The sequence below is a fragment of the Lissotriton helveticus genome, chromosome 12, assembly GCF_964261635.1.
Source record: "Lissotriton helveticus chromosome 12, aLisHel1.1, whole genome shotgun sequence".
NCBI classification, from domain to species: Eukaryota; Metazoa; Chordata; class Amphibia; order Caudata; family Salamandridae; genus Lissotriton; species Lissotriton helveticus.
Window position 1 is genome coordinate 917279604 of NC_136073.1, and position 20385 is coordinate 917299988.

Genomic DNA, 20385 nt, shown 5'->3' on the forward strand with positions numbered 1-20385 from the left:
CGGGCCTAACAATCCTGCCTGCAACTGAGGCACCCTTGCACCACGGAACCAGCGGGCCTAACAATCCTGCCTGCAACTGAGGCACCCTTGCACCACGGAACAAGCGGGCCTAACAATCCTGCCTGCAACTGAGGCACCCTTGTACCATGGAACAAGCGGGCCTAACAATCCTGCCTGCAACTGAGGCACCCTTGCACCAAGGAACAAGCGGGCCTAACAATCCTGCCTGCAACGGAGGCACCCTTGCACCACGGAACAAGCGGGCCTAACAATCCTGCCTGCAACGGAGGCACCCTTGCACCACGGAACAAGCGGGCCTAACAATCCTGCCTGCAACTGAGGCACCCTTGCACCAAGGAACAAGCGGGCCTAACAATCCTGCCTGCATCTGAGGCCCCCTTGCACCACGGAACAAGCGGGCCTAACAATCCTGCCTGCATCTGAGGCACCCTTGCACCACGGAACAAGCGGGCCTAACAATCCTGCCTGCAACGGAGGCACCCTTGCACCACGGAACAAGCGGGCCTAACAATCCTGCCTGCAACGGAGGCACCCTTGCACCATGGAACAAGTGTGCCTACCTTGGCGCTAGGCAGTATTCTGTGCACCAGCGCAGGGGGAAAGGACAGGAATGCACTGTATTTCATAAACAGGCTGCATTCCTGTACTTTCACATCGGTGTAGGGCAGCGCTGCAAAAAGACTTGCAGTGCTGCCCTACGCCAATTCCCCATAAATGAGGCCCTCAGTGGCTGAATTACACATTGCGAAACCAGAAAGCCTGGAATTAATCTCGGCTTCCTCACTTAACCAAATTGTGTGGTCCTAGGCAATGGTTTTATTTCACTCTCCCACCTTTTTCTTTATTATCGCACATTAAAGGACCTCGAAAACATGAATTCCGGATGAGCGCGTTACAAAACCTTCTCTTGTGTTTGATTTAATGCGCTTGAATGTGGTTCATGTTTAATAAGAGCCCACGGCACCTAAGAAGCGCACACAACACCTGGCTTGCATCTTAGCTCACTGCGGGCATTGTTGTCAAGGTAGGGAGAAGAATTAATGTTTCTAAGTTCTTGTTTCAAGACTATTACTTACAAAAATAAAATCTCAATGCACTGATATATTCTGATGTACTAAAGTACTAAGGTTGTGCGTGTTAATGAAATGCACTGTAATTTGAAAGATTCTATCATTTGTTTACACTTTTGCTGCAAGAGGTCTTTGAAAATGAAAGAGTTCCTATAGTTAATTGGTGCAAGACACCCTAATCTCTTCCCTTCTTTAACTTCAATCAACCTTGAAATAAATGCCTTCCTGTCCAATGAACATCTTTCTTTGTCAGTGCTGTGTTGAGTGAACAGCAGCCCCGTGCTACCAGTGACAAAGGGGCTGCACGAGCCCCCCGGGCCGTACTGGGAGCATCGCTGCCTTATTCCAATGTTGGCGACGATTCCTCGCCACACCCACCTTTGATGCACATTTACTTTTCACACTCTCAGGAGTTGATCTGTAAACATACCCAGGGCTGGAACGTGCAGCCAATAGTTTGCAAATACCCAGACACGGGCAAGTTTGTGGGTACTGAGGATTTTAGGCAGGCGCTCGCACTCCGCAATGCTGCCACCCATCCTGGGGATACATTTTGTTACACGATACATATCACACCGGTACAATATTATCTGTGAGTAAACCTATTTAGGAGTGCTATCTGTAAACATAAAGTGAGCCCTTACACTTCCGTGTTGTGCATGGGTCTACTAGTATTAGTAGACAGATGGCAAAGAAGTGAGCAGAAGACCAGCCCTTCCCTCTGTGAAAATAGGATCAAAAAGAAAAGAACGGCAATAATAGTGATCATGGTGCCAGCAAACACTGAGAAGATCTGCCCTGGGCTGCCAGCACATGGTTTATTTCCCAGGGGCCCCACGGCATTCAGTGTATCGTCCTTGCAATGATGAGACGTTGAGTGGGTTCTACAACTCTTTGATTACACCGGATCTTTGCACTGACTTCAGTGAGCTCTACCGCTTATATTATGCGATTAATGATGGTGTTAAGCTCAGCTTTGGAGTTACTGTAGTAGGTACTAAAAGGGAGCACATATGTTAAATACACAGTCATGTTCCACCCCGTTGGCCTCACCTGTGCTGAGACAATCGCCCCTTTCCTTCCTTTCCGAGCGTCGAGGAATTCTCATTTGTAGAGGGTTCTTGTCCTTCACATCACGCTCAGCGGCAGGGTCACCTGGGAAGGAAAATGGCTGAGCATGAGCTCCATGCACACAAGAGGGGACGGCTTGCTACACGTTAGAGAGAGACCCATGTAAGCTGCAGTCTCTGTGCTCCCGCTCTGGTTGGAACCCTCATCCGTCCTACTGCTGCCTTCCTCGTCCCAGGCCTAATACTCAAGGTCTAGTGATAGTTCTGTAAATGTGGCCACTTTGTGAAACCTGACAGTGTTTATATTGCATGCACAGTAGATGGCTGGAAGCACATTGAGGCAATGGGGGGAAACACTTCGCCTCGTTCAGAGGTTACATTGTCCAGTGGTTCATTGGCTGGTGGAATCTGCCTTCGGGTCTGTATGTTTTGCAGTAATTTACATTTTAACCTCAATGTGAGATGACAGCATCAGCTCTTATGGCAGTAATCTTAGTGTAGACAACTGACAGATTGCCAGCTCACCCAGTAATTCTTTCTGGATCATCCATCAATGCTCGGACTATAGTTCTCTCTGAATATATGCTCTAACTTGCATGTGAAGGAAGACATTGTTTAATCATTCAGTTTTTTAAGAATCCAACCTTGGCAGAAAAACCAAGACTGCATTCCCTGAATGTGTATCAGGCTTTGCATATTTTACCCGGAGAGCAGCAAAGTTCTTGTGCTCAGGGCATTTTATTTTGTTGCTACTGTGCTATTTCAGCAAAGCAAACATTCTCTTCCTGCAACCTTTGGACTCGCTAAAGCTGGTGATTGCAACAGCCTACCCGCCAGTGCTCTCGAGAATACATGCATCTGAGACTCGAGGCTTGCTTCATCTTTGACCTAAAAGACAAGACGGGCCGTTCAGAGAGATATGTAATGCAGCAACATGGGCCTCACAACAACTTGTAATAGTTACAAACTGTTTTGGGGGTGACTATTCTTCTGTGGTAAAATGTTGTTTCTTGTGCATTTGTTTTGAGGATTTGGGTTGAAGGACATGTGGAAGCTTTGGCAAATCCTTACATTTTAGGATTGGGATGAAGAAGAGTGGCAAAGACATAATGGCATATAATGCATCAGTAATGTTCACTGTACATAGTCCTACTTCCTGTCATCAGCCCACAAATCTCTACTTTGCACAAAATGCACTCTCCCGCGGAGGAAAGGCCCGTTACTACCACGAAAGGAGCGAAGAACTGTGATTACAAGGAGTATAACTCTGTGTTACGGGGAATAATAGTGAGTAATAGGAACAGAGGTATGTCAAAAGTGTCTGCCCATGCTACTCAGTGATGCACTCAGACTTACATCCTCATGTGAGCTCCAACATCTGCTGCGGCTGACACAGGGGATTTATGAAGGAGAAGTTAAACCCTAACCGCGATCAGCAGCATAGTTCCTACTCTGTCTGCCGTATCTACTCCACGGTCACCTTCCATGAGAATCTGCCTCTTTCTACCGGTCCCTCACTGGCATCTGTACGTCACCTGTGCACCTCCTTCTGTAATTCTTTTTCTATTCTATTCCCTGTAGGAAAGTGCCCTTTTTCACACCCCCACTTTTTGTCTGGTATGCGATGCAATTTTGACTGGAAGTGCAGTAGGTTCCTGCTATCCAAGTCCCCAGTGCCAAATATCTTTCCCAAAACTGTACAATTGGTCCCCCAATTGCCAATTCATTTGGCCCCATGGTAAGTCTCTAGTGAATGGTACCCCAGGCGGCATGGGTACCAAAGAGGGCTGCAGCATGTATTGTGCCACCCAAAGGGACCCCTCGCCAAACACCTACGGACTGTCATTGCAGGCTGCGTGTCTTGGTGCAGACAAAAGTGGAAACACGAAATGGCACACATCCCTGTGTGGCACGCCAGCAGACACTGCATGCAGTATAGGTAGAGCTCCCAGGTTTATGGGATTAAGCAGCCACGTATAACAAAAGACTACACTCACAGGTACATATTAGTGTTATACTACAAATACGTGTTAGCATATGCCTATATTTAAGGAAATATCCTCCTATTTTTCAACTCTCCATGCTGTCCATCTGCTCAACTGTTGCCTGGAATTTATGTAAGGCAGCGTGGAGAGTGTCCCACAAAAAACACTATTTCCAGTATTTTTCCACTTTTAAAAATAAATACAAAGAGAAAAAAACATTGTTTTCGTTCTGCATTTAGCTGTAAAAATCTGTAAAACGTAAGCCTTAAGTATGAGTAAGCCACCCCTACAGCAAGCCTTACAGCCCTAAGGCAGGGTGCACTATACTACATGTGTGGAACATATCTGCATGAGCGGATATGCCCCTGTGCTGGGCAGTTCCACTGCTGCCAGTACAAGTGACCAGGGAAAGTATGTGTGCTGGACACTGGTGAAAATGAGCTCCCCAGCTACGTGATGGCTTCACGAAAACCAGAGTTGTTTGGTATTAAACATCTCCTATTAATAAGCCCACAACGATTCCAGTGATGGAATTATTAACACATGCACCCAGAGTGCACCTTAGAGGTGCCCCCTGAAAACCTACCAACTATTAGCGTGCTGACTGACTGGTCCTAGCCAGCCTGCCACCACAGATGAGTTTCTGAACCCCAGGGGTGAGGGCCTTTGCTCTCGGAGGTCAGAAACAAAGCCTGCACACACCCCCGACAAGATGCCATACAAATTAGCATTCTAAGACAGCTTCAAAGAGCCCACTGTCTTCGATATGTGAATCTGGTTTCCCCTCACAGGAGACAATGCAGACCCCCTTTGGCCAGTGCCAATTTGGCACCTGGACAGGTGGGTAAATTAATAGTCATAGGCGTGTTCACCTTCAGGCTAGTTCCACCACTAAGGTAGGCTACATTGAAGTGAATACGAAAATTAAACATCTGCCATCTTGGTGGTGGCAACCTTAGACACTCTCGGACAGGGTTATGCCCACTTACCGCTGAAGTGGTCATGTAGGGAGCATAGTACCCCAAGGTTAAGTAGTCTATTGTCTACTACCTAGTCTATCTAGTATTTAGTGATTAGGGTTTTCTAATCTAGTATTTAGGGGAGCCCCCGGCACCAGGAAAGCAGATCCTGCCATCCCTAAAAGAAGAAGAAGTACTGAAGAGACGTGAAAAGCAAGAACTGAGGAAGAAGCAACTGACTTGGTGCCAACCCTGGCAGCCTGTGTGCCTATTCCCGACAACTGCGCCAAAGTCGACTCACTCTGCAAGCCGCTATGCTTCCAAAAGGGTGGGAGGACTGCCAGCACTTCTACCAAGACTCAGGAACTCCCGTGGAGCAGCCGAGCTGTTCCCCTGCATCCTGCGGGCACCAAAGAAAGGACTGTGAGGACTCTGGACAGTGTAAACTCAATACCAGCCAGCACCACTGCACCTGTCACTCCAGGCATGAGTTGAAGTGGGCCAACGGTGCCAGCGCGGTCCTCCAGAGACTAAGCCCACCTTGAGTTCCCCAGCTGTGGACTTTCCAATGCCGACTGCAGCCTCTGTATACAGGCCCCCTCTACTGCGAGTGTCTCCGGTGGCGAAAACCCGATGCCTCAAAGCACCTCTGCATTCGTTGTCCCTGGTCTGAGTGGAAGTGGACCAAAGGTGTCCCTGTGTCCCCGAGCATCGTGAGGCCTGAGTCCTCCTGTTGGTTCAGACCGACTTAACCCCTCCAGCCAAACCTGCAGCCCCTTTTTGACTGGACCGATCCCCATTATCTAACACTGGGCACCCGACGTTGTATTGCACCACTGCACCCAACCGATCGAGTGCCGCTGGAGGTGGTCTGCTGGAGCTGCCTTGGACCTTGCCCTGTACTCACTTTAAGTTCTAAGGGTCGGCCTTCTTAATTGCTGTAAAGAACGTGTATGCCTTATTTGTTTTTCCTCTACAGAATAACATTGCTGCCTATGAAAATTGCACTGCGTCGACTTTTTAAACAAAGTATTTCTAGCTCAAAATGTACTTAACTGATCGTATTGATTCTTTGGTGCCTAAATATATATATAAAGATAAGAATTATCTTTATAAATTGGTGTGGATTTCCGAATAGAGTTGTGTGTACCATTTATTGACTGTGTGTATTTACAGATGTCTAACACTGCGCTCAGATAAGCCTAAGGCTGCTCGACCACACTGCCCCCTAGAAGAGCACCTTGGGATTGCTAAAGCAAGCCCCCGTCCACTAGTGAGGGTTTCCTGGACTCTTGCAGGGTATACCTCTAAAGAGGCAGCTCCCTACATCCTCCACTCAGTTACGCAAACTTCTCTTTCGCGCTTCCTTTGTTGTCCCTGTTTTTCCTCATGTGTTTCTGTCTTTATTATTGGTTTGGTTTTGCTAATGTCACTTCCTAAACATCTGACTTGGAGTTTTTATGAAGTGTTTTCCCTTTTCTGTGTCTCTCTCATTCTCATCTTATTAGAGCTTTCTCTTTTGTCCCTTAGCATCCGTTTCCTTCTTCCCAAGGTGTGATTCTTAATCCTAAAGGTCTGTCTCTCTCCATCTACTGTAGCTGTTTTTTAGTTTGCACATCAATATTTCATCGCCCTTTTTCCCTTAATATTCATTTTTTAATCCACTTTCTCTGCTGATTTACTTATTCCCAGACTGGATCTCTCCTTTTTAGGTCGAGCCTGCGTAGGCTGCACATGCGCAGTCTCGTTGGCGAGATCTTATGATCTTAAAGAGCTTTCACTAGCGGGCTTTAAGCCCGCCCCTCTTTCCCATTGGCCGGCGTCACCGTTTTTGCTAAACGGTGGCCAGCCATTGGGAAAGAGGTATTCATGACGTACACTTTTCTCTTTCACAGACGGCCCACTTGTCGGACTTCCCTCTGCCACAAAAGTTTTTTTTTATCTTTATGGAGCCAAACACATGGCCCCATAAAGATAACATATCTTTTGCTATGATAGGAAGTCAGACGAGCCTGTCCAAGTGTGCCGTTGTGAAAGAGAAAAAAGGCTGGTCTCTCACTCCTGCAGAGCTCCCTCTGCGCTCTCTCTCCTGTCTCTGTCATGCTGCTCTCCTAGCCTCGCAGTGTCCACTGCGTCTACTTCGCTCAGATTGTTCCTGAATGTTCTAAACTTTATTTGCACATCGTAAACAACCGGGGGAGGATAGTCTTGCGATCCTTCCACCTTTAATGTTCATGCATATATTCTATTTGTCATCGATGTGTTCTAGCTTTATTGTAAAGTGCTCTAAAGCTTCACGAACACGTGCTTGCAATGTAAAAAAATCACAAATAAGAACAAACCCGCCAACTCTGCCCCGACCAGAAGCGAAAATACATATTGTAGCAAGGCATGTGCATTCTGTCTGGGTCCATAACCAATCAGAAACTGACAAGCCTTACAACAGCCAATCTAAAGGCACTTTAGCTTCCGCTGCCCTCCCCCCCACATTTCACGGACAATTGTCAAACGGTTAGTTTAGCCAATCGTAAGCCAAGGTAAGCTTTCCGGGGCCTCACATCCAATTAAAAACTGATAGTGTCTGTATTTAGCCAATTATACGCAACGAGTATCAGCAACCATTCCCTGATCCCCTGGCTTTCCTCACCGCTAACATAACTGGTTCCCCCGCCGCGGTTGGCTGTGGACCCTGGGTGCATCAGCTGTGCAGCGCCATAGTTTACTGCATTTCGGAGCGAGGCGCCTGCTTCAGGCACACCGTGCTCCGTGTATTTAGTTATTTGACTTGTGGCTGCGCGTAGGGGAGGTGGGGCGAGTGTTGCTTGTTAGTACTGATTTGTGCTTTACCACTCTGATGTGTGCTGTATCCTGTCTCTGACTTGTGCTTTACCCCTCGGCGTGTGCCCTAACATCCTGATTAGTGCTTTGCTCCTCTGGGTGGAGAAATCCCTTCCGATACGTATCCAGATCCTCTGATCTGTGATTTGCCTCTGTGGCTTGTAGTTTTCCGCCTTGACGTTTGCTTTACCCGTGTGACTTGTGTTTTATTATTCTAGTTTCTCCTTTACTCTTTAATGCCTGCTTTACCACTCTGCTTGTCCTTTACCTCCACCATTTCTGTTTTACTTCTCCATTGCTTTCACCCTCTAACTGTGCTTAACCTCAGAATGTGTTTTACCCCTCTGATTCGAGTCTTGGCGCCAGCTCAACCTCCTGTGATTCTGGGCAAATCACTTAATCTCCCTGTGCCGCAAAAAATGAATGTGACTTTGTGTAATGTAACTGCTGCTACATAAAAATGCTTTACTCCCTTTATTTGTACTTAACCCTTTGATTTCCTCTCACCTACCCCCTCCTGGGGGTGCACCATCCTCTGGATGTGTACCGGATCCTACTTTGGGGTGTAATCCAGGCAACTTTACCCCAATTTGATAAACTGCGTGCACTATTTAGGGAGTATAGGGCCTCTTGCCGGGCGGGGGCTTCCTTTATGCTGTGGTAATCTCACCGTGGTTGGTCCGCTCAGTCTAGTGAATGGGGTGCATCGCCCGCTCCTCCCACTGGGCTTCAAGGCATTTCTGAAGCCAGAGACTATTCCCTGGGGAGGGCAGTCACGCTGAGGAACTTCCTTCCAGTACACCTCACCTGGCGGGCCCCCCACTTCTGCCTTCAGTACCCAGTAAACTACTCGCTCTGGCTCGTGAGGACTCCCTGTACGCTCCATGATTTGTAGGGGCCCCTCTCCCCCACAACAGCCTGTTTTCTCAGACGTCCTCCCATTTGGCGTGCTTGTTTTGCCAAGCAGCCCCCTGTTGGTCCCTGCTCTGGGGGGTTGGAAAGCAGCCCCTTGCGGGTCAGACCCGTTGCATGCTGTATGTGTGTATATTCCTTGGGAGGGGTGGGATGGAGGCAGCGTGATCTCTGTGGAGATAGGGAGGGTACCTGGGCTGCTGGTGAGACTGCTTCACTTTGGCCTTTCCTAACCCCCTCCGCTGCGCTCTCCCTCCCGAGTGTCACTTTTGTTTGTGAAAGGCCCCCAAGTGCGCGTCCATTCACACACCCCCCGGCCCTTGGTGTCTGGGACAGCCCTGGGCAGAGGATGGGCTTCACTGGGCTGTGGAGAGAGCGCTGCTGCTGAGCTGCAGGTCCGGGCACTCGGGGGCAGGGAGAAGCAAGGCAGGGCACGAGGAGCGAGGACAGAAACAGGGCAGAGGTAAAGGGCAGGCAGTGAGGACAGTGAGGGCAAACAGGTTGGAAAGTGATTAAAGGTAGTGGACAGGCATCAGAGAGGGGCAGAAACAGGAAGAGGCAGAAGTGTAGAGGTGCAGGACAGGTAGTGAAACTTTGTTTTTAATGTACCAGCCCCACGCTCTCTCAGGTCAGCCAACACAGGATTGGTTTGTGTCCCAAGAACCAAAAGAGTTAGATGGGGAGGAACGGGTTTCTCCTATCAAGCGTCCATCTTATGGAACTCCCTCCCCGCGACAATCAGGTTAGAATCCAACAGGGCTGTTTTTAGAAAATTGATAAAGACTTTGCTCTTCTCAAGGCCTTAAGATCTGTTGCTGTCTGCACTATACTCACTCAGCGCCAAGACGCCGCGGCATAACAGCGCTTTATAAGTACCTCAGTCAGTCAGTCAGAAGGAGGGGCAGAGAGACGACAGGAGCAGGGTGGGCGAGTTATAAAGTAGAGACAATGTCGTGTTAGCAGAGTTAAGAGGTAGACCTACAGGGCTTGGGGTAGAAGCTGACGGGAATGAGGAGGGTGCCACCTGGAACAATAAAATCATTATACAAAGAATCGTTCCTCGAAAATCGACAGGCTAGTGTAGTAAAAGGTCGTGATGTCAAAAAATGTAAAAAGCTGTTCATTATGGTCGCCATGCTTTACAATGGTTACAGCGAAATATTTCCCAGCAGGCAAGGTGAAAACGGCAAAGGAGGGCTGAAGGGAAAATGTACGATAGAATGAGAGTTCTGGACGACGAAAGTGATAAGAAGAGGTACGGGGGATGGGGAGGTGCGCTAGAGTTTAGGAAAAGTTTAAAGCCATGTCAACGGAGGCAAGCGGATTGCACGTTTGCCTGTGAGGTTGCCTCTGCCCACCGTGACTGGTGGTTTGAAGGCGAACGGGGCTGGTGCAAGGGACAGAGGAGGGAGGATACTTCCCATTACATTATTAAAGATGCAAAATGAAAGGGACATAATAGGGGAAAGCATAAAGGAAGAAAGCAGTAGGTACATGGGTGGTGCATTTGGTTCTTATTTCTTAGTGAAATCCTGATGTGTCTGCTAAGAGTTGCTAAGAGTTTTTGGGGCTTTGGGCAAGCAATATTTTGGGGCCCCTGTTAACAATAACGTTGAACTGTTTACACATTTTCATTTGATTCAAGTCCTGGTGATGGAAAGCACGTGAATAATATGCTAAATGTTCAGAAACTGGGGTATGCACCCAGACGTAAAGTTCCTGCTGTCCAGTGCTTGCCACTTAAAAAGCATAGATTAAAAAAAACATTGAAAAGGCAATAGGTCTCGCCTTTGATAAAGTTAACGCCATTGCTTTGCTAATGGTATTGTATAGCAAAGCAAATGGCTTTAACTTAATCAAAGGCGAGACCTATTGCATTTTCAATGCTTGTTTCTTGTTCTTGTCGTTGTGACTTACTTTTACAGGTTTCTCTCCCCCCTCGCCATTCCTCTTCTTCCTGTTCCCTTCCCACAATCCCTCCCTCATTTTGCTCCTTCATGTTATGCATGGAGCTTGTGCATAAGTGTGCATCAGTTGTGTGATTGTGCACTGGTGCGTCTGGATAAATGAACATGCACTTTTGTGTGTCTGAGTGTGCGGCTGTGCATCAGTGAATGAGTGCACAGCACTTGTGTGTTTTTGTGCTTTCATACAAGTGTTGATAAGTGCCTGTGTGTGTGCGCATGCAAGCATCATTGTGGTCTCCTGCATTTGTTCTCATTACTCTGCCTGCACCAGTGTGTGTGTGTGTGAGTGTGCAGCTGCGCACTCGTGTATCTGTGCATAAAGTGTCATGCACACGTGTGTGAGCGCGTGATCGCGGGTATCTGGAAAGCTCTCCCTGCGCCTTTGGGTAGAGGGACTCTGATAAGGGAGTCTTTGCTTCATTATCTGGGTGCAGTTGAAGTTCTTACTTACGCAGAGAAGGGCCCAGCACTTGTTTACTCTCAGAGTACAGTTCCTCCGCAGCGCAGAGATCTTCATTTTCTTTTGCTCTTAATGAGGAAACCGTGGTGGCAATAAGAGGTCCTGTTACCAAAAGAAACACAAAACATGTCTATAGATGGGTCATGTAGAACAGAATAACTTCTTTCTCAATGGGTTTACAACATGCAGGACGTGGGTTAACAGGACTGATAGCTACAGCAGCTCCTTCTGAGATGCCCGAGGCATTCCTTGAGTGTGAAGATGATACAAAGAACAGATGTAGGAAGCTGCTTCTTTATGTGATATATCAATAATCTGATATACCCTGTAAAGAGTCCAGGGGTTCCCTTAGTAGTGCACAGGGGCTTGCTATGCCATCCCAAAGTGCTCTGTTAGGGGATAGTGTGGTCGAGCAGCCTTAATCTTAATATAGAGGAGTTAAAGTCCCAAATACACACAATGATTAATAAATGACAAAACCACTCAAGAAGGAGATTCAAACTAATTCATAAAAATAACAAGTATGTTTATATATGTTTACGCATCAAATAAAAGTCATTCAGGTAAGTACGTTTTTAAATATGAATTTTCTCCACTATAAAAACTGGACACTTAGTGCAATTACTGAGCTCTGCAATGTTATCCTATGGAAGGAAGAACAAGCTCTGAAAACAGGTAGAGTACAGCCACTTACAAGACCAATCTCCAGGAGTTAAGGAGAGTGGTGGATGAGGTCCAAGGCCACACCATCAGTACACCATCAGCCGCACAAGCGTGGTCAGGTGCAGGGTGCAAATCAGCGCCAAGAGTCCAGCGTGTTTCAATCGGGATCGGTCACTGTAAAAAGAGACTGCAGGCTCTGGCGGGGAAGCCGGTCAGGATGTCTCAGCAAGTAGGCTCAGACCTTGTGATGATTGGGGGAAGGATACCCTTGGCCTTCTTCTCCAAGGACCAGGGATGCCAGGTGTGCGGAGGGCTTAGGTGTCGGGTGTTTCCGTACAGGAGCAGGCATGGTACAGGGGGCCTAAGTGCAGAGGCTGCAGGTGAAGTCAAGGAGTCCATTATAACATCGGCTCTGGATACCAGCCAAAGCCCCGAGCTGATCATGAAAACCGCTAGCCAAGAGTTAAGCCAAGAGTTAAGGCTGCGGTCATCGCAAATATCAAAAGAGGATGACCTACTCTCCCTTCCTAACACCACAAAAACGAACTCTATTGAATTTCTGCTTGGAACTATCCTTCAGGAACTAAGAGATTTTAAAGAATCTTAGGCACAGGAGATTGCGCAATTACACACTAGGCTCACAAAAATGGAAGAGTGCTTCGGGAACCTTCCTTCAAAGATCAGTGAGGCTGAGACTCGGATCTCATCCCTGGAGGATTCACTGTCAACAATGCAGAAAGATCTATCAGCGGCCAATAGGGAAAGAGCCCAGTTAGTGGAAAAAATGCAGGACCTCGAAAACTACAATCGGAGATCAAATTTACGTCTGGTAGGTATACCAGAGGGGGTGGAAGACAAGGACGTAGTCAAGTGGTCGGAGTCTCTCCTGAAAACAGCCATACCGGAGCTCCAAGGCGATTTGACTATCACTAGGGCACACAGAGTCCCGGCATATAAACCCAATAACTTGAAATATCCGCGTACAATTCTGCTTAACTTTTCAGATTTTAGGGTGAAGGAGAGAATTCTAAACACAGCATATTCCAAGAAATCATTCAATGCAGAAGGAATAAACAATTTTCGAATTTTCTCGGATATGTCAGCGGCTTCTGCCCACAGACGTCGAGACTTTGTCAAAATGATAGACTCTTTCAAAAGCAAGGGAGCCCAGGCTATGATTGTGCAACATTCAAAACTCAAGGTCCTGGCTAAAGGGAGGTTCTTTATTTTTACAATTGTCGACGAAGCCCAGTCCTTCCTGGAAGGATTAGGAGGATAGCCCACCAGATCTCCAGCTGTATCATACTCCTAGCAGATTCAAGAGTTTAGTCTATAACAGCTCCGATCGACATGGGGGGGGGTTGTCCATAACAGGAAGCACAAAAAGGATGCAATGCAATGGCATCCAACAAGAAGAAACAGAAGGAAAGGACGGACGTGGAACACGGGGGGATCCGTCCAACTGAGGGGGGAGGAGGGGGGACCGGGGTGGTGAAGGGAGATGTTGCAAGGGGAAAAACGAGAGTTCAAATGCAATATGTTTCTCTACATTTCTATGACTACAGTACGAGCAATGTTATTCTTTTTCATATATCTTTATTTTTTTTCTATATCCTGCACAAATAATTCTTTGCACTTGCCACTTTTGCCCGTATGGATTATAATAAGCTGTCAAGTTTCTTTGAGTATATTTGCTTATTTTGCACTAGAGGGCTCTTAATCCTTCAAGTCTGTGCTGCTATTTGTATCAGCCTGCTGATTAATTGCATATTTGCACAGTTGCCGCTCGTTTGCACATTTGCACATTGCAATTTAGATTTTTATGAATGTTTCCATCAATATCTGCTGCTGCTATTACACTATTATGTATCACCTATCGGTTATACACGTCGTCGTTGTTGCTTATATATTTATAGATTTGCACATTTGCACACTTCCTGAGGGCCTCGCCCATCATCTCGAATATGCCCGTTTGCAGATTTGCACTTCTAATTTCAGATTCTCTAGGAATATTTCTATGAATATTTGCTGCTATTATGCTACTGGCCTATATTGTTATATACATTTATATTACCTATTGGTTATACTTGTTGCTGCTGTAGTTTTTTGTTTATTTGCAGATTTGCAAACTTGCACATTGGCTGAGGGCCACGTTCAACATCTCGTATATGTTTGCTTGCATATTTCCACATTTAAATCCAGTCTCTTCACGAATGCTCCTGTGAATATCCGCTGCTATTATGTTATGGGTCTAGACTGCTATATATATATATATTATTTATTGATTATATGTGTTGTTGCTGTTGAATCTATTTTTGCAAATTTGCACACTAGCGTATTAGTTGAGGGTCACGCCCAACATCTCGTACATGAAATAATATGGTGAAATGTATTTCTTTAAACGTTAATGGATTGAATAACGTTCGTAAAAGGAATGCTACTGAGTGCTGGCTGAAAAACCTTTCACCAGATGTCATCTATTTACAAGAAACCCATCATAAAGACCATGCAGAGTCAGCTAAACTCTTCAAAAGCTGGGTGGGCTATAACATATCTGCCCCAGCAGGGATGGCTCAGAGAGGAGTTTCCATATTAATAGGGAGACATGTAGGGTTTAATCTTGAAGGGTCTTGCACGGACATTAGAGGTAGATGGGCAGTTGCACACGGTAAATTAAATAACGTCAGTGTTATTCTTGCTACAGTTTATGCACCAATTCTTGACGACCCTCAAGTCATTCTACAAGTAAAACAGGCAATAACTGGTCTGCCCGGGCCAATAATCTGGGGGGGAGATTTTAATCTATTGCAAAACCCGCGATTGGACTCGACTAAGAAAGATCGTCGTCAGAATAAACCCCAAGTTGCTTTAGCAGTCCAAAGTTGTAAAATAGATCTCGATCTTATTGACCACTGGCGAAAGTTAAGTCCTATCAAGCGCGAGTATTCATGCCACTCAGCAAAATACAATTCAGCGTCAAGGTTAGATTTTTTTCTGTCATCCCATGATTTAGTATTATACAATTATGCCCATCTACCTAATGCTTTCTCAGACCATGCAGCTCTTTGTATGGAGGTCAATCTGGGGAATCATGAAGCTAGATCTAAAAGTAGATGGTTTTTTAATAAACTTAATCTCCTTGACCAACAATGGTGCACAGATATTAACGAAAGGATTGAGCAATTTTTTATACAGAATAGAGGTTCAGCCTCATTAAATATAATCTGGGATGCTTTTAAAGCCACTCTTCGTGGAATAATTACATCTAAAGAAATCCCTAAGCTGAGGGCAAAAAGGGAGGAGAAAATCAAACTCCAAACTGAACTTTCACAGGCAGCCCAAGAGCATTTTAGGGTCAGATCTAAGATCTCTGGTCACAAACTCAACGTGGCAAAATGCAAAATGAAGAACTTTTATTATGATTTAGGCGAGACAAATAGCAACCTATATGCACAAAAAATATATGAAGAGAGTGAATATACAGGAAAGCTTCTGGCCTGGCAATCTAAAGAAAAGCAGGTTCACAATAGAATAGATCAGCTATTAGACCCTACTACTAAAATACAAGTTAAGACCACCACCTCTATTGGCGAACTGTTTTTGAAACACTATGAGGGAATTTATCAAGTATCTGAAGGGGCTACATCTGACTCTACCTTGGAATTTTTAGAACAACTTGAAATACCTAAATTAGATCCTGAGGGCATTAATTATCTTACTCAAGATTTCACATTATTGGAATTAGAGGAAGTGATAGAGTCTTTCCCCAACGGTAAGGCCAACGGTGAGGATGGCCTTCCCATCGAATTTTTTAAAAGATTTGAGGGAACACTACGCAAAGAACTTCTGAAATTAGTTAATAACTTACTCCAAGGAGGTGCCCCACCGGATTCCTTCCATATAGCGGTGGTGGTCAGTATTTTAAAAAAGGGAAAGGACAAGGAAAATATAAATTCATACCGCCCGATTAGCCTTCTGAATACAGATTATAAAATTTTTACAAAACTTTTAGCAAACCGAATAAATAAAATAATAGGATCCCTGGTAGCTCACGATCAGTGCGGTTTCATTGCAGGAAGACACCTTCATTCCTACACTACATTTTTATTGGAGGCACTAGATTATTTTAAAACTAATAAGGTGAAGGCTCAAATTTGTTTTTTAGATGCGGAGAAAGCCTTCGATCTAGTCTCTTGGGATTGCCTGTTTGCAATTTTACGCAGTTTTAATTTCCCGAATGTTTTTATTTTTCTCCTACGACAATTGTATGTGAATTCTAGGGCACAAATTATCATTAATAATACAAATATTGGGTCCTGTAAAGTCACTAGAGGTACGCGACAGGGATGTCCCCTGTCGCCAATTTTATTTGCATTATTTATCGAACCTCTCGCAATCGCCATCAGGAATATTAAAGCTGACACAGCCCCAATATTAGGAATGACAAATATAAAATTGTATGCAGATGATATTGCCCTTTTTATAGATTCTAAACCCTCTAGTCAACGGAGGATTTTAAAAATCTTCTCTGATTTTCAAAAGCTAGGGGGTTATAAAATTAATGTAAACAAAACGGAAATTATTCTGGTGAACTGCACTATAGACACTTTAGCTCCGGAATTCAGGCAGATATATAACACAAATCCAAAAAGATATCTTGGAATATTTGTATCAGATAGCCTAGACGACCTTTTTGCACGAAATTTTTTACCTTTATTAAAAAAGGTGGGCTCACTTCTAGACCGGTGGAATTTGTTACCCCTGTCTATTATAGGGCGTGCATCGCTAATTCGTATGTCGGTATTACCCCTTTTTAATTTCCTTTTCTGTGCAATTCCCTGCGCAATCCAGGCCTCTTATTTTAAAAAAGTAGAAGCGCTGATTTCTTCTTTCCTATGGGCAAAAAAATCTTCCAGACTTGCACTGAGCACTTTGTATTTATCATCTACACAAGGAGGGTTGTCCCTCCCAAATATTAGAGAATATTATTTTGCGTCTTTTGCACATTATAGTCACAGGTTTTCTGTTTTAGATTTCCATGAGTCGGATGATTTTTTTATCAAAAGGATGCTGTTGGAATTGAAAATTTATGACCCAGTGAGAATCACTAAAGATCCAAAAAAAGTACGTTATAAATCCCTGCAGTGGATCTTTAAGGCGAAAACTCAGTTTTTTAAATTCTATGGATTACCTAATTTTAGCAGCAAGACAAATTTAATGAATTTTAGCTTGGGAGACGCTGGCTGTATGGACAAATATATATTAACTATTTGGAAGGAGAATGGCTTTGAGAAAATTGAAGACTTCCTCTTGGGCAACAGATGGAAATCCTGGGATGAAATCAATAGTCAGTTAATCCATTCGCACTGCACTCTGAACTGGTCCTTCATCAGGATAAATCCAAAACTTAGAGAACTCACTATAGGAAATCTATTCATGAAAGAAAATATTTCCACTATCCTTAACAACAAAACACAAAAGAAAATGAGTATTTGGATTAAAACACTAAGAGAAGGCAATGATCAGGACCTCTACAGCAAGATTACTGAAAGATGGAAAAAGAGGGAAGATATTACAATTAATCAACAGGTATGGGACAAAATAAATAAGTTTAATAAAACCATTTTTCGAGGAGCAAATTTTAAACGTATGCAATTCTTTAACAAATGGTTGATATATAGAACTCCGTCCTTTTTGCATAATATCTTCCCCCAAGTAGCTGACAAATGTTTCCGATGTGAAGGAAAAGGCACGTGGAAACACATTGTTTGGGAATGCCCCAAAATCCAGGTATTATGGAAGGAAATAGAAAAATATCTCTCAATTGTCCTTAAAACTAATATTGTCCTGGATGAACTGACTTCCGTCCTAGGTTGCTCTCCTATCCACACCCAACACGATGAGTCCCTTTTTATAGCTTCTTTAATAGCTAAATCCCTTATATTACAGTCCTGGAAAACAGACCTTGTCCCATCTTTCCAAGCATGGAAGATAAAATTACTCCGAATCCAGGATAGGGAAAGAACATACGCTTTAAGATCAGGGGCTCTGAAAAAATATGATACATTTTGGAGTGGGTTTGATCCTTAAATTTGCCTTGCTACTATTTATTCGGATTTAAAATTGGTTTATTAGGTTTGTTATGTATATGCACGATGCACTTTATAAATCTAGCTATGAAAAATTAACTGAGAAATCTCACAGGGAATTTAAAGTTCCTATATTATTTTAACTCTAACAAAATCTTTTGAATATTAGTGAAAGTCTATTGCCGGTTTGCTCTTACACAATTTTGCACTTTATAATTTAAATGTTATAACTAAAAACTGTATGGTTGTTTTCAATATTCTTTTCTTCTAGACTGTATTAATTGGACCTCAAATATGTCATGTCTCTTGTACTGTATTGTATTGTTATATATGAACTCTCAATAAAAAAATAAAAAATAAAAAAAAGGAGTCCAGGAGAAGTGTGGCTCAATGGTTAGAGCGGCAGACCCTGATACAGAGGTCTAGCCCGGGTCCAGGGTTCAATTCCCCGCCTCGGCGGGTCTTGGGCTCAAAAATTCCACGGACCAGATAATTCTCGCTCAGTGCCTATTCCAATCCTGAGTCCCACTCTGCAACTCTGGGCCATAGCTTGCTTAATCTCCACAACGGCCCCCACAACGCTAAGGATGCCTGGCCTCCACCTTGGGGGTGCCCAGGAGTGGACACCTCACAGGGAAAGCCAGGATGGGTTCCACAGCGGTATTCGTACAAGCGCCTTGAGACCCTTGCGGGTGAGTAGTGCGCTATACAAGTATCAATTATCAGGAGGGGTGAAACCATGAGGCGCTTGAGCTCTGGGTGGCTGGGGAACCTTGTTGGCACCACTGGCTCACTTCAACTCGTGCTGGAGGCAACAGGTGAAGTGGTTGCTTCAGGTTTAGGGTTTTGGTGGTTTCGGAGGCCTCAGAGTCTCCTTCGAAGTTCTTTAGAACAAGTCCGCTGTGCACAGGAGGTCTTGCTCTTTAGCAAAGGCAGGCAGTCCTCCTAGGTTTCTGGAGTTTGATTTGATTTTGATTTTGAACGCCCGAGGTCCACCATTACACCCGTAGAAGACAGAGAATTAACCGGAGAATAGTCTTGTCTTAAGAGCCTTCCTGAATGGCAGGAGATGAAGGATGGCCGTTATGGTGAAGGGAAGGGAATTCCAGAGTTTGCTTGCGGCCACAGAAAATGCTCTATCGCCCCATTTCTTTTTCTTTTTCCTCGGTACCACGAACAGCAGTTGGAGAGATGAGCGGCGGGGTCTGCCAGGAGAGTGCCAGATGAAGATGGTTTCTAATCTTGTAGGAAAAGGGAGCTGAAGTGCCTTATGTACCATACAGAGTGATTTAAAGCGAATGCGCCTATTGAGAGGGAGCCAATGCAGGGTTTCTAGTCCCTTCACAGCAGACTGCCTTCTGGGACTGTCCAGAACAAGTTTTGCCAACGCATTCTGCACCACCTGAAGTCTATGCTGCGTATTCTTGTTTGAGTCCAGGTACAGCGAGTTACAGTTGTTCAGTCAGGACATTACTAGGGCAAGAGCTACCTGCTTACGTGCCGGCCGCTGGATGAGAGGGAAGATTTTATTAAGCATTCTGATAATCCAGGTGCAGGTGGGGATGGTACGATTTATTTGGACATTAAAATCTGAAGGAGACCATTAGTTATGGATTCCTTACCTTAGAATTACCCCCAGACGTCAGAATGGATCCTGAGAATGTTTTCTGTAGTAAGTACTGCTGCGTGTCAGTAGGTGGCGTCGGTCCACCCCGCGTTCCCGATCGCCGGGATGACGTTGCGGTATCTACTTAGACGCCACCCGTGCGCGCTGATGTCAGTTCTTTCTTTTTCTGCGCTAGCGAACTCAGATCCGAAGAGAGCGGTACCTCTAGTCATTTTTCGACTGTCTTTTTTTAGACATTTGTCGACTTCATTTTCGAGTCATTCCACTTCTGGTGCACAGGGATGTCACATCGGCAGACTGGCTTCAAGCCTTGTGACTCCTGCCACAAGCTTGTTGTCGGTGAGGGACCCACATCTAGTGTGCCTCTGGTGCCTGGAGCGCGACCACGACACAAAGCCATGCTCTGACTTTCGGGCCATGGGCCGAAGTCTTTGCAGGAGCAGTCCCGAAAGCTTCTCGAGGCCGGGCAGTCGGCTCCGTGCTGCTCGAAGTCCCGGTCGAGAGGGAGGTCACGGGACTAGTCGCAGAGCCATCACCAACACTCCTCGTCGAATTCTTCATCTTCAGGTAAGTCGAAGCCCAAAAAAAAGGCAAAGACGCACCGTCGGTCTTTGCGTTCTCGCCGTCCATCGGCTGACGCTCGACGGGGAAGGTAGTCGTCCGGCTACGCCCGCAGAGCCTGTTGGGTCGGCTCAGAGCCTCCCTTCTTTTCCGGGAGCCGGAG

At 45.3% G+C, this 20385-nt stretch overlaps 1 protein-coding gene across 4 annotated transcripts in view; it reads right to left on the bottom strand.

Annotated features, from left to right (window-relative positions):
* LOC144798392 (zinc finger protein 671-like) overlaps positions 1-20385 on the bottom strand; it is a 152378-nt gene that overhangs the window by 87520 nt on the left and 44473 nt on the right. For 2 of the 4 annotated variants that reach the window (XM_078669234.1, XM_078669235.1), the window contains exons 3-4: positions 11274-11384; positions 2145-2246 (exon numbers count right to left, since the gene is read on the bottom strand). In XM_078669234.1, coding sequence (XP_078525360.1) covers positions 2145-2246; positions 11274-11384 — 213 coding nt within the window. The remainder of the gene's footprint in view (positions 1-2144; positions 2247-11273; positions 11385-20385) is intronic. The other 2 variants (XM_078669236.1, XM_078669237.1) reach the window with 1 other exon arrangement.